A 13,714-nucleotide genomic window follows, 5' to 3' on the forward strand; every position below is an offset into this window, starting at 1 on the left:
CAACTTAGTTCAATGAAAAGAAAAAAAAAAAACAACCCAAACTGTTAGTGCAAATATTGACACATAAAACTAGTAACATCATGTCTTTCCAAGTCTCAAAAAAGAGAAAAAATAGGGTTTTGAAATGAAGTCTGAAAGATGATTGGTTGATTGTCTCACACTAAGCCTTGTCTCAAAATAGTGCAAAAGACTTAAAACTGAACTATTTGTCAATTACCTTGACAGAAAGTCATAGTAGACTCTTGTACCTCTTAGATCAGCATATCATTAAAACACCTGTGCTTAACTCTATTTCCTTCTTTTAAGGAGAATATATTGTAATAATTTTTGTTCCTGTGGGACTTTGGATCTAAACAAAAGGATAAAGCCAAACCAAATTCACTAAGTAATAAAAAAGTGGTATGAAGTTCTACCCTTATTTGGAAACCACTGTAACGATATAACTGGCTGGTCTAATATTTTTAACCAAGTTCAAAAAAGTTTGAAATATAATAATTAAATGCAAATACAGTCCTGATCCCAAAGACCAGAAGAATGCCTTTAAGCTAGTATTTATAACAAGAGCTATTCGACTGAGGTCTCTTGTAAATTTTATCATACCTGAGGCAGTTTTCCTCAGTCGATTAGCTGGAAAGCTGAATATATCCTGAGGCAAACCAGACATCTAGTACAGGCTAAATTCAACTACTGGAGCTTAAATTTGGCTTAATATATCCCCACTTGGATCTGCCTGTTTAATTCTCTTTCATATGATAACGTTGGTTTATTCATAGTCTGGACTTGCCACCTGAACAAACTGTACCTCATATCTTATTCTAATGGAATAAGAAAACTTTGCAAAAACCACAAAAGTTCCTGACTGAAAATCAAATGCAAATTTGGGATTAAAAACTGTTTTGTAAAGTGACTACAAGATTAGTACAGAGAGATTTTTCCCCTAAGGAGTACTGCTTTTTATGATCATGCATTTTTTATACTCTACAGAGACAGATGGGCTTTATAAAAGGATACAGCCCGCTACTCAAAAGGGTTTCAGTGGCAGCTGCACTTCGGTGTTTTAACCTCAGTAGAAATTTATATTCGATATTTTTCCAGAAAATATTTATATTTCTTCTTTTAGGACTATATCACCCCTTGGTATAGTTCCAGTGGTGGCAGTAGAAGTACCTCTAAGATTAATCTGGTGCATTAATACTATTTTAAACAGTACTTTAGTAGTAGGAGAAGGATAGAAAGGGAAAGGGTAGACAATGTACAAGCTTTTCATAAGTGCAATAAATCCAATCATTCAGAAAAGCTGCAAATGTCTAAGCAAAATCAAAGCAAATACTGTCTGGATAAAAGCAGATCTTTCTAAAATTTTCATTCCTTTTTTTAATAAATGTTCAGCTTCTCAGCTAAATAACAGATTGTTTCTTGCTCCTCTCTACATTACACCGTACTGTCTATTATGGCAAGTTGCATATAACACCCTTTCTGCCTCAGTTCATAACTCCAAGGATTTTGTATGATGTCCCTATCACCATTCCCAGGAATTTCATAAATATTTATGACATCTTAAACTATTCACACCCTACAAATTGTAGACATTGACCGTCAGTTTGCTTAAAACACCAACAACCCTGTATTGTTCATATGCTATTGAATATTAAAATGATGTTTCAGAAATTAACTGGGAAAATTATTTGGATCAATAAGTTTACTATTTATTCTAATTGTTGTAACTCTCATCAGAAGCCTAGTTTCTGCTTTTATCAAATGTGATACTTTTTCCTGGTAACTAAGTGTGATATAAACTAGTGCTATGGCTATAGATTTGTCTGCATTTAAGCACATACGTATTTTTAAGCCTGCTGATAGCACGATAATTAACATACTGGGTTTCCTATCTATGCTTATTCCAACGGAATATTCGGAAGACAAACATTTCTAGCCCAGACATATAATATGAAGCTGGGATTACATGAGGAGTTCAGAAAAAATCAGTTCTGACTCACGTTCTTTCTCAGCCTATCTGTGAGACCTTCACTAAATCACTTCTGTCCCAGTTTATCAACGTGTACCAGCATACAAATATGATCATGGCTCCACAGGGCAGTGGTTGCAGTTTTTTCCTGGAAAAGAGATACTTGGATTGAGACATTTTTTCTAGGCTTGATCTGTCATTTACCTTAAGTGGTCACTAGGTCAAATACGCAAATAAAGCTGGAAGCAGGAATCACAAACCCATGTCAGCCCAGGCAGGTTCCCTCACCACTAGCCTACAAAGGCAGGCTATAAATTTGGGTTTAAATGACCTAGGATTATTTTTTTCAGTGCAGCTGAAGAGCTTCAACCCAAAGACTGGAGTACACCTTCCCTGAGAACAGCCTGTAGCTAGCAATGGCTAAGACCAGCCTCTGCCACAGTGGGAGACTCCAGTTGCTTGGGGAATTTTCTTGAAGACACAAGAGAGCAAGTGCTGTTCAAATTCCTGTTTCTCTGTCACGTCTTCAAAGAAAGCAGCAGCTACTCTCTTACATGGAACTTAATCCTATCAGTGAACACTGAGCATGGATTAAAATACCTACAGAATAAGCCTTCAGGCAATAGCCAGGCTGCCCTCAGTCCCAGATGAGCAAGAGATAAGCAACACATTGCATTGCTCACCCAAAGCAGGAGCAAATCTGGGACATCAGCAGGGGCATAACTCCAGGCACTGAGCAAGCCTCAGAACATGAGGTCGTACTGGAGTTTAGGCATGGCTGCAATGAAGCACCGGCAGTAGAACCACTGCTTGGGACCTGGTGCCTGTGGTCTGTCCCAGCATCTTCTGGGCTGGGCCATAGTTTCATCCACCTGCTACCCCAACCGGCTCTCCACACCCATGGCTGTGTGGCTGTGCCTGGCTGTGCTTTTCCCTCGTGCGTCTCAGTGAGAAACACTGGACTTTATTTAAGGGTGTAGCTGGTTGTGGACTTTGGGCCAGGACTTGAGAGCAGCTCTTCCTCTAAAGAGGCCTGGCAGGATCTTGTTTTATTGTGTTTTAATGACCACCATATCACGTATGCCTCATTTGCAAGTAATAAGGATGTTGGCTTCTGCGGTGCCAGGATGAGAAATGGTTGGAGATTTTGTTTGTTTGTTTGACTTTCAGGCCAGTAAAATCAGCCTGAGCTGTTGAAAATCAAGCTGTTTTACTTTCCTAAGTGATGACTTAGTAATTACACCAGTCAAAGATTTGAGAGGTCGGATTAGGCTTTGCCCTTTGTCTTTACTGGGACTGCAAGAAAAGAAACAGCTGAAATTTAGTAAAATAATTCCATAGTTACACGAGGAGAGGAATTCAGATTATTTCCCCATATCTCCCTTCCCACTGCAGAGTTAACAGCAGCAAAAGCAATTATAAAATTCTTCACAAAAGTCAATAAGCAAAGTTCTTAATATACATTATGAGATTATATTCTCAGTAAGAATCTGTCATTTTACAATCATTTTGGAATTGAAAAATCCACTTCAATATTTTAAAAAACACTAGAAAGAAGCCTACCACTATAAAACACCACCAAAACATGTTTTAGTTGAGTCTGAGTTGTCCTGAAGCAAACCAAAGGTTCTTCAACATTGAATACTGAAGGGATGATATAAGAGTCCAACTATGAATTACAGCTTGTTCTCTCATAAGCATCTTATTCTCGCTTTAAACATATACATAATTTTGTCCAGTACTTAGGTATTAATTAAATACATTGCTATAGAAGAATTTAATCAAGATTTTCCAAACAATGTGCCCATAATCTGATGTTATGTTCAACCGAAAATGAAAATTACTTTATGACCCTAATATACAGTCAGAGATCAATCATTGCACTGTTACAGACGGCTTAACCACTGCCAAAAAAGAATCCTTCTAAAGGCAGGAAAAGTTTTCTATGCATACAGTTTGGACTTGGGAGTCTTGAGTAAATAAAAGTGATTTCTGTTGTTATAATGTAAAAGGTTTTCAAGGTTTGAAAAATGCTAAATATAGTGCCTTACCACTGATTAACAAACACATCTATCAAAAATTGTTTTCCATGACTTCTAAGCAAATAATATTCAGCACAACCCTGCTGTAATAAAACTGAGGGGAATTTTGCAGCAAGGAGCTTATCTTTACCATAAATCTTCCTTCATTATAGCATTTTCTGTCAAGAAGGCTTAGCTATAGAATGGCATACATCTGCCTTCGTGACAGATGCGCTATATGGAACCGCTGTTGTTGCCATTAGTTTCAATGAAGGAGAATTGTGGGTAATTTTTCGAGATTGGCACTTTATCAACCATTACTACTCTTGCCCTCAAAAAATTTATCACATGTCAAAATCTACCTGTGTTTCAAACACCTGAAGTGGTTGCAAGGTTAGCAGAAAACGGGCAAAGAAACTAGGAAACAGCTGTGTTTAAATAGAGAAAGGTTTGGTACGCCACCTCCATCCTGGGTAGTCCCCCTTCTTTGAACTATTCTGGGGGAAAAACCTTCATCAGAATTAACATATTCCATCTTCAAGGTCAAACAGGAATCAGCCTCACACCAAAGCCCCTGACTGGAACCCCAGCTTCGGGCTGAGGAGGCACATTTTATCTTTCCCTGATAAAACAGCGTGTTTCTAAGCAGAGGAAACACTGCTCAGTAGGCCGTGCAGTCTGGCTGGGAGGAATAGACAAAGCTCTCAGTGGACGAGCCTAAAGGCCATCCCGGACAAAAATACCATCAGCAGAGTTTGGAAGACATCATATTTTATCTACACATTCAACAGTCATTCCAAAGAGCTGTTAAGCTTCGGGACTGGTTGGGTTTTAGCAAAGTCTTTAAATGATGGGGCTCATCAGCCCATTCAGGGCGAGAACCCTGGGCTGGGATCAAGTCTGTTGCCTGGAGTACCTGTAAGATTGTTTCCAGCCCTATGAAAGTGAGAAATTTCTCTCCGTGGAGAAGCAAAAACACAACCTTATTTCCTCCTTGCAATATCAGGAGTTGCAATGGTGCAAAATGCAGAGGCAGTCAAGCTGTGTGTGCAGGCACCTCTTCATCACTTCATGTAGGAAGAGTATCTAAGACACAAGCAGTGAAATTTAACTGGCTTTCTTTGGGAAATATTTACGCTGCTCCTAAGGAGTTACTATTTTTCAAATTTAAATCGTTCATTCTGTTTCATTTTTCTTTTCAAAATTCCCAGACCAAGGGAAGCTCTCTACAGATTAGTAGACCACCAGATCTTCAGTATTTCATGTTTGGAATATGAGAGGAAGAAAATCTCTCTGAAACCTAAATATTTTCCCCCCCTCTAAAGACCAGACCCATTTTTGGGGAAAATATGCAAAAGTGTTCTCCTCAGGCTGAATGTTATATGCAGTTTCAGCTTAATGCACAGCTTTATAGCAAATGTAGAAAATAATCAAAATGGGGGGATTTCTGGGAATACTGGCAGATCTTTACTGTGATCTGCAGAGCAGATCCTGACACACTATAATACCGTTTTGTCTTAATCATCAAAAGTAAGCTATAGAGAGAACAAAAATTCTTTGTTTGACAGAAAAGCAATTGCTATTTCTTGTAAAACATATAATATATTCCAGAAGACCTAAGGGTTTACTTTCCAATAAGGATAGAAAAAGATGCGCGCCCCACTGTGAGCTTACAGTAAGGCTGTTTCATGTAAAAAGTTGGTAATTAGTCCCTGAGTGAATAAAGTAGAAGAGATAAGAGACTGATACTTACTGTAGCAACACAAAACACTTTTTCTAGCTGCTAGGATTTAAAGGGTGTGTGGGTGGGAGGGGGGGACCTATTCCTACTCATTTAATTTACAAGCATCTAAACCTTGGAAAATGATTTCTTGCATTAAGCTTAAACATGTGTACTTTAAATTGTTACTAACTGGTGTAAAAATTGATAAGAGACAGTCCAAATCTAAAAACCAGACAGGAATGAAGTGTTACATGAAAGCATAAAAGACTGTTGTGCTGTACACATCAGTAGCAGATTTCATGCTCACTGTACACCACTGCCTTCAGCAGACTTACACCAGTATTGCTTGATGTTTCACCAAGTTAACTCATTAGCATTCAAAGGATCTTTATCAAAAAGGAAACACTTGGAAAACTAAATCATGTACCTTTAGCCAGAATTATATAATAAATACCAACAACAAAAACAAACCCAAAGCACAGGAAAGCAATCTACTTACAAACCAAAGTTATTAAGATAAATTTGTATCACAGTCAACTAAATACTAAGTACCAAAAGTGAAAACTGTATAGTGTTTCTTGTTCTACCTACAGAACTTGGAGCTACTGGAAATAACTTAATATTCACATGGTCTCCTTTGTTGTTATTCATCTTCAATAGAGTTAGAGTTTGTTATTCTCTTTCAAAAATAACTGCATAATTTATATTGCAACTATGTGTTCTACAAATCTCTTTTTTAGCAATACACAAAATATCGTAAGAGAGCTTGAGATATGACAATGGAGCTTTACACCCTGGTCTCAGCACATATCCTTTGACTTCTCTCTCTGCTCAATTTGTCTTGTTTGCTTTACTGAAGCATTTATGGTTAATGTACATGAGGTGAGAGCAGTTATCAAAAATCGTATCCAAGAATCTTGGTTACTTCATGAAGGCTCACTCCAAAATACGTAACTGGTCACCAGCTTGCCTCTACATCACCACTATTATGATTGCAGTCCTGGAGAGATCTACACACAGACAAATTGTGTAGTGATGTCCTAAACTGCAATCATTTGGACTACGAGCATCTGATTCAGTATAGAAACAGTCAGGAAAATTCTACGTATTTTCACTGGTTAACTAATAACATTTTGTTTACAAACACTGAGCCTCACCATAAATATCAAGCATTTATGTAGAGGAAATACAGGCTGGATGTGATATAAAATCCCCAGAACTACTTTTTGTTTAATCTCAGTGTTAACTGGACTCGTTTTTACATCTGACTTCAGTGCTTATGTTGCCACATGTGAGTATTTAAAGACCTGTCAACTAAGATGAGAAAAAAAAAGCAACATAGACCTTCTTCCCCCGTAGTTCTGCAACTTCCACGCAATTCAGGCAGGCCACGTAGCTGACGAGCGTATAGGAACACCTATAGAACACACAAGTACGCCTACTGCCAGAAGCCACCAAACCTGTATATGGGGGTAATATAGATAAAATATTATGCCTCCTTTTGACCCTGACTATGATACCAATACAGCTGAAAACAGAATGTATCTCTATAAAACATACATTGAATTCACCACTTTTGCAGGGAAAAAATCAGAACATTTGCAATTCTCAGATTTTGTTTCTTCTTGAACTTTGTGAAAATTGTTTTTGTGATGTTGCCAGTAAATATATATTGCATACAATAACATTTAGACAGAGAAAAAAATTAGAATGAACCTGGTTTTCCAAGAAGTCAGCCCAATTTAATCTCATGGTATGATTCAAAACAGACAGACAACAACTGAAAGATGCCCTTTGAATTTAAAGGGGGTTGAATCAGCTGCCAGTTTCGAAAACTTTCTGATGTTTAAGGTTATTTCTAACAGGGAAAAAATGTTCAAAATATGGATTCTGAAATTGTTATACATTTTATCTTGCTGTTTAATGCAGTTTAATCTCCAGCATAGTCCTTGTTTTTTGTGGGAATTTCTTATGTTCTAACAATTCGTTCATGATTGCATTTTGCATCTGAAAGCAACCTATTTAAAATAATTATGATAGTTGATACTGTTCCTTTCTTAACTTCACAAAAATATGCTTAGAACACCCAATTTTTAAACCAGGTTACACTTGCTACAGAGTATCTTGGGAGTTTTACGTACATATATAAAGTAATAAACAGCTATATTTTGTGTGAGAAAATGTCCGGTTTAATACACAAAAACATGATTACTCAAAGATCTCCAGAGACACTGGCAAAAAGACTTTGGATAAATGAGTTTGAATAGCTAAGGGACCACGCATAGCAGCTTTGAAATTTCCAGCTCTCCTCACTCCAGATAACACAAATTTCAGTCGATTCTTGTTGGACAGCCATCATAATTTAAGTGTTGGTAGCGAGTTCCTTAAGCCAGCCAGCAAAATTCGGACGGAGGTCATGTCCCCAGTTCCCAAGCAAGCAGCACAAATCCGGGAGCCACTTGCTTCATTTCCACAGCGAAACTGGGACAGGAAGGAGGCAGGCAGGAACGACCACAGCAGGAAACCCTCACCCCAGCTCGTGCAAGAGTGACCTGAAGTGCAGCTGGCAGCCAGCGCGCTCCAGAGAGGCTCCTGCTCCTGCTCCAAGCCTGTGGCTCAGGGCCTGGAGGCCGTGCGTGCTGCCCTGGGCTGCCATTGGGATCCCCGGCATCCTTCCTATCCCCTTGTCCCAAAGAAAATGTTTGCCTCCTCCAACCATTTCCCTCATGTTCCAGCACACAGTTATGTGCAGGAACCAATATTTAAGGCACTTATAGGAAAAGGTGCAGCGAGACCCAATTTACACAGCCTCCCAGGCTGCTGATGGATTGGGGGACCAATGTGTGTTCCTGTTTTTCAACGGAAAACACTCATTTCCCCTCCAATCAAAGGCTGGCATTTACAATGAACCAAATTCTGCCAAAATCCCCGTCTCCTGTGCTCCAAGAACATCCATAGAAGAGCAGATTTATCTTTATTCAAAGTGAATTAGCAGCATAGTTATGCTCAGTATCTACCGTGCCTTAGCGTTACAAGAAACTATGTTGCAGTACTCTGCCGATGGTATAAATGATCAAACACCAACCAAAACAAGTTCCCCCAGCAAGACACTTTGATCACTTCACTCTTCCTGCATTATAGCAGCACTCTAATTTGCAAGCTTTAGAGTAACTTCTGCATTCTCCAGACATGTCGAAAGATGATGCCATCAGAGTAATTTTTATGCAGGGAAGCAAGTAATGAGGAGTTAATATACTGGCATTTATCCCTGACCGGCATTTCCAGAGCTTGGACTTGCTGTATAGGCACAGAAGATACTCAAACAGAGGCAGAGTGACCAAACTGTACCTACCTTACTGATGTAAATGCCCCTGCTGTCCAATACAAAAAAAAAAAAAAAAAAAAAATAAAAATAAAATAAAATAAAAAAAAATCAGTGTTGAACTTCAGAAACCATATTGAGGTTAAAGGGCACCATTCTTATCTAGTATTCCACCCAAAGGACAATGATTTCATTTTATAAAGATCATTAGTCAGTGAAATATATATTTTAGAGAGTTTCTAGTAGGGAAGATTATTTTGGCAGTCACTGGAGTGTACCAGATGGTTCATTAACATAGGCTAGACAAGTCAAAGGCTTTCAGAATCATTTAGAAAATGTCAAACAGAAACAAGAACCCTGTCACTTTTTATTAGAATTAACTACATCATACCCTGGACATAGATTTCACCTTGGGTCAGAAAAATTAATACAGAATTATATGAATTGTGTAACATACTAGGTTAAAGATAGGGCTTCCTCTTGGGACTCATTTGCTAGCAATACATTATGGTCTTCTACTTTAGGAATCCTCAACCTTTCTTTTTGTAAGCTATGAAAAGAGCTGACCTTGCTCAGACTCCATTGGTGTCTAATTGATTTGAGGTATATGCAGAATTTCAACAAGACACTCCGCTAAAGCTCTTTTGTGATCATTTTCCCAGGAAAGTTGGCAAAAGGGTTTACTGAATATTCAGCAGCTTGTAAAGTATGCTCTTGTCAGGAGAAAAAAAAAAAAAAAAAAAAACATCCATTTAGTGAAACACTGCCTTCATAAACAGGAATTAAAATGCAACTGAATTGTTGTTACTTTTTGTTCTATTATCATTCAGATGTCAAAAATCTTGAGAACTTCCAGCTTGTGGAAGGTGTTCAGGAACAAGTGAATGCTGCTCTGCTGGACTATACAATGTGTAATTACCCACAGCAAACAGACAAATTTGGGCAGCTTCTCCTGCGACTACCAGAAATCCGGGCCATCAGTATGCAGGCCGAAGAATACCTCTATTACAAACACCTGAACGGGGATGTGCCATGTAATAACCTTCTCATTGAAATGCTGCATGCAAAGAGAGCATAAATTACACCCATTAGAGCTTCTGCTTTCAAGGAAAAAAAAAAATATTCTGAACTGCTCCAAGCAACACTAATTAAAACGTGGTTTTAAGACTTTGCAAAATGGTATAATAATCAAATACTAATAGTAAATAAGTGATGTATCAGGGTATTTGTATTGCAAACTGTGAATCATATGCTACACAACCCCAAAGGACTCTACATAGGACTTAATACTGGAGTGAATTTACCAAGTGGATACTACCGCCAATGTCGACATGAAAAAGGACAGAATGGTTCTTGTATATTTAACTCTGCTGATTGCCAATATGAAGAAACTTAGGAGAAAAAAAAACTGATCCGTATTATCGAGCTAAGGTAGTGGGGAATTTGAGTGCACTAAATTCCTTCGCTGTATAGCAGGACTTCTAAAACAATTGTAATAGATGCAAACCTGCGTCTATAGTATCTTCTGTCATCCTTCCAAGGACCCAACACTTACTACTTCTGTGATAAATGATGTGGCATCCATTCAACAATCTGTAAGACAGAGCTGGCGTGGGCCACGTGCTATGTAGTATCGCCACTGGGTCCTGAGAGGCTGGCTGTGACTGTCGGTCTCTCAGGCCTGCAAATCGCTAATCTGAAGAGTCTGTTATCCAGTTAGCTTGGCATTCTTACTATGTTCTGAAGTTCGTTTTGTCACGTGTTCATGTTGTTCTACCAGGCAGTATCCCTCTTCTACTACTGCTATTGGATAGCTATTAAAACAGCTGAGATAAATATTCCAAAACAAATTAGCCAATTTAACTATATACTTAACTAGAGCACTGGCTAAAATACAGCTCTGCTATATATTCATGGCCATTTCCAAATAAAGGAAACAGAGATATTTTAACTGTCAGAAACAATAGCTTATTTGATTAAAAAAAAAAAAAAAAAAATTAGGACACCAAATACTGATGTTCAAAACCTAAAAATAAAATTTAAAAAAATGCATTTAGTGATGCAAGAATAGACAAATAAATTGTATGACCCAATGATGCCATGCAGCTTGTTAAGAAATGATCTTTAAAACTGCCAGTAATTAAGAAACTAAATTTCAACTCAAACATCCAAGATCTGATGAAACATTTTCTTTTTAAAGTTAGGTAATACACAGCTTTTACGCAAAGAAAGAAGAGTGATACTGCTATGTCTATGTAGGCCAAAGTCTGCTGCAGAACAAATATTAGAGAAGAACAAACAATTCTCTCTCTGTCCAAATGAAGATATCAGTATTAACATGTAGTGCCACAGTTATAAGTCTTGCCTTATTTCATTACCCTTAAAGGTAACTGTGCAGGTGTGGATCAACATAAGTTTAAAATAAAGTATTAATCTCTAACATTAACAAAAACATAGTGTTTACATTCTTTAGGTCCTGTGGGGAAAAAACTGTGATAAAATTGCAGAGCAGTGATTTCCTTATTATTTCTTTTAAATTGGTAATTATTTTACCAGTACTTAATTACTGTATGTCGTGAGACACTAAAATCAATAGGGGTATTTCATTTTGACTTTAATTTTTGAGATTATCGGCTGCACAATCACTTGTAGAAACTGTATAAAATCCTAATCCTTTAATTTTTTTTCATGAAGATTGCTGGCTTTTGAATAGTTTATTTATATTGTATATGATAGTTTTCACTGTAGACAATTATGATGCTAATTTATTGTTCTTTGGTTTCATCTTTATATAAGATATAGCCAGAATGAAGAAGCCAAATATATGTGTTTACTGTAGCATGTCTTCAAGTTAGTGGAACATAGTTCAGGGACACACAAGCGTCTTTACAAATGCAAATCATTCGCTTGATTAAATGTCTGTAAATCTTCATAATCCTAAATGTAGTTTATTTAAATCTATTGTAAATTATGTGAGTTATAACTTTTTTTGTTTCATGTGAACTTGAAAAGGTGCGTTTCTCTTACTTTTTTCCAACCATTCATACATTGTATACCAAAGACATCAGTTCCTACATCTGCATTAGTACAAAGCACACTATTTTAATCGCCTGTATTAATCAGCTCTAATATTCTGTCCATGCATAGGGTACAAACACAGCAAAGCCTAGTGTCTGCAACTCCTAGATGCCTGTCTTATATCACAGAACACACGTACTGTCGTACGGACCAAAAGCAAACCAAGCACAGCTCCCTTAGGCATCCTACACAGCCGACATGCTAGCATTATTTAAATAACGGCGTTCTCCTTCAAACAAACTAAATGAACAGAAAGTAAGAGGCGGGTGGCAGCTGACAGTGGCTGTGAAATACGTTTACCCAAGTGTACAAGATAAGTGTGGTCATCCTTTCCTTTTTGGAAGAAAAACAAAGCATATTTCAAGTGTTTGCATTCCGCATTTTCTCTTTTTTTCCTGTAGAAATGCTACAGTGAATCTCACTGAATATTAAGAAAAAAGCTTAAAAAAAAAAAAAGTTGCTAACTGTGTTCACAGCACCATTATCTATATACAGGACGAAAGAATGAAAAGAAGGATGTAGAAGAAAAGAACAATCTTTCATGCAGTTTAATGGAAACAATTTCAGATAAACTAATGTATATTTGCCCACATCTGTGGTTCCAAGAATCCCACCAGATTGCCCAAAGTACGCGAACAAAACAAAACAAAGCAAAAAAATCACCAGATAAAACCCCCCTCATGTTAATTGTTAACTACTTTGTAACCAGACATTTACTTCTGACTGCCTTATTGATTACAGGACATATTAGTAAAAGCAGACTAAAATTCAAAGGGTTTGGCTTTGGCTGGTTTATTATAGTTGTTCTGTGTTTGTAAACAGACAATCTGTAAAGTCTGACTATTTGTATTACAGATGTTCTGCAGCTGCCTTGGATTTAAATCCATGCAACTCTTAGAATGTGCAGTGAGTTACTTGTTGAAGTTGAAGTTCTCTTACTGTATCGGTGAAATACATATTGTCATGTCAGTTCTTGCCAGGAGTTTCTCATCGCCAATGGAATTTTTTTTTTTTCAGTATTTCAATAAATATTGATATGCCCGTGCTGATTACTTTATAATTGTCTTTATAATAACATCATTCCACTGAAATGAAGCACCAGTCAAAAATCAGTTACTCAGAAGAGGAAAGTGCAGGAAAAATAAGAGCATCAAAGAGAATTTGATGCAGAGCAGAAGACACAAATGCAGAGAGCGACACCTTCAAAAGCTCAGACAACGATGGTGAAATTGCCTAGGCTGAAGCAAAATAAACACAGCTAAACAGATCAGAAAAGCTGAATCTCTAATCAAAAATGAATTTACTTGTTAATGCTTCCAATTTAATAGCTTTCATCTCCTATGGCACACTTAATTTTCGCTTTACATGTTACCCATAAAGAGTTAAGCAGCCGAAGCATCAGAGAGGGAAAATGACAGAACAAAAGAAAATCAGGTAACAGGATCCAGCGGAGCTCAGGATAACCTCTCAGCAATGTAAATACACGGCAGGGCCAGGGGCAAACCCACAGCTTCCAACACAACTGCCAGCGGAGGCTGCCAAGGAGGCAGATGTTACTGCTACTAGAGAAAAATATTTTCCTAAAGTTGCCCCCTGGCTCATCT

The 13,714-nt window shown here is 37.6% G+C and overlaps 1 protein-coding gene across 1 annotated transcript in view; it reads left to right on the forward strand.

The window, feature by feature from the left end:
- Nucleotides 1-13,167, forward strand: part of NR5A2 (nuclear receptor subfamily 5 group A member 2) — a 99,637-nt gene extending 86,470 nt beyond the window's left edge. Inside the window, exon 8 of the mRNA XM_033000809.2 lies at nt 9,863-13,167. Coding sequence (XP_032856700.2) covers nt 9,863-10,110 — 248 coding nt within the window. The 3' untranslated portion in view covers nt 10,111-13,167. The remainder of the gene's footprint in view (nt 1-9,862) is intronic.
- Nucleotides 13,168-13,714: the final 547 nt, after the last annotated feature.

This window comes from Tyto alba, unplaced genomic scaffold (genome assembly GCF_018691265.1).
Source record: "Tyto alba isolate M040663 unplaced genomic scaffold, T.alba_DEE_v4.0 Super-Scaffold_1000006, whole genome shotgun sequence".
In the NCBI taxonomy this organism is placed as follows: Eukaryota; Metazoa; Chordata; class Aves; order Strigiformes; family Tytonidae; genus Tyto; species Tyto alba.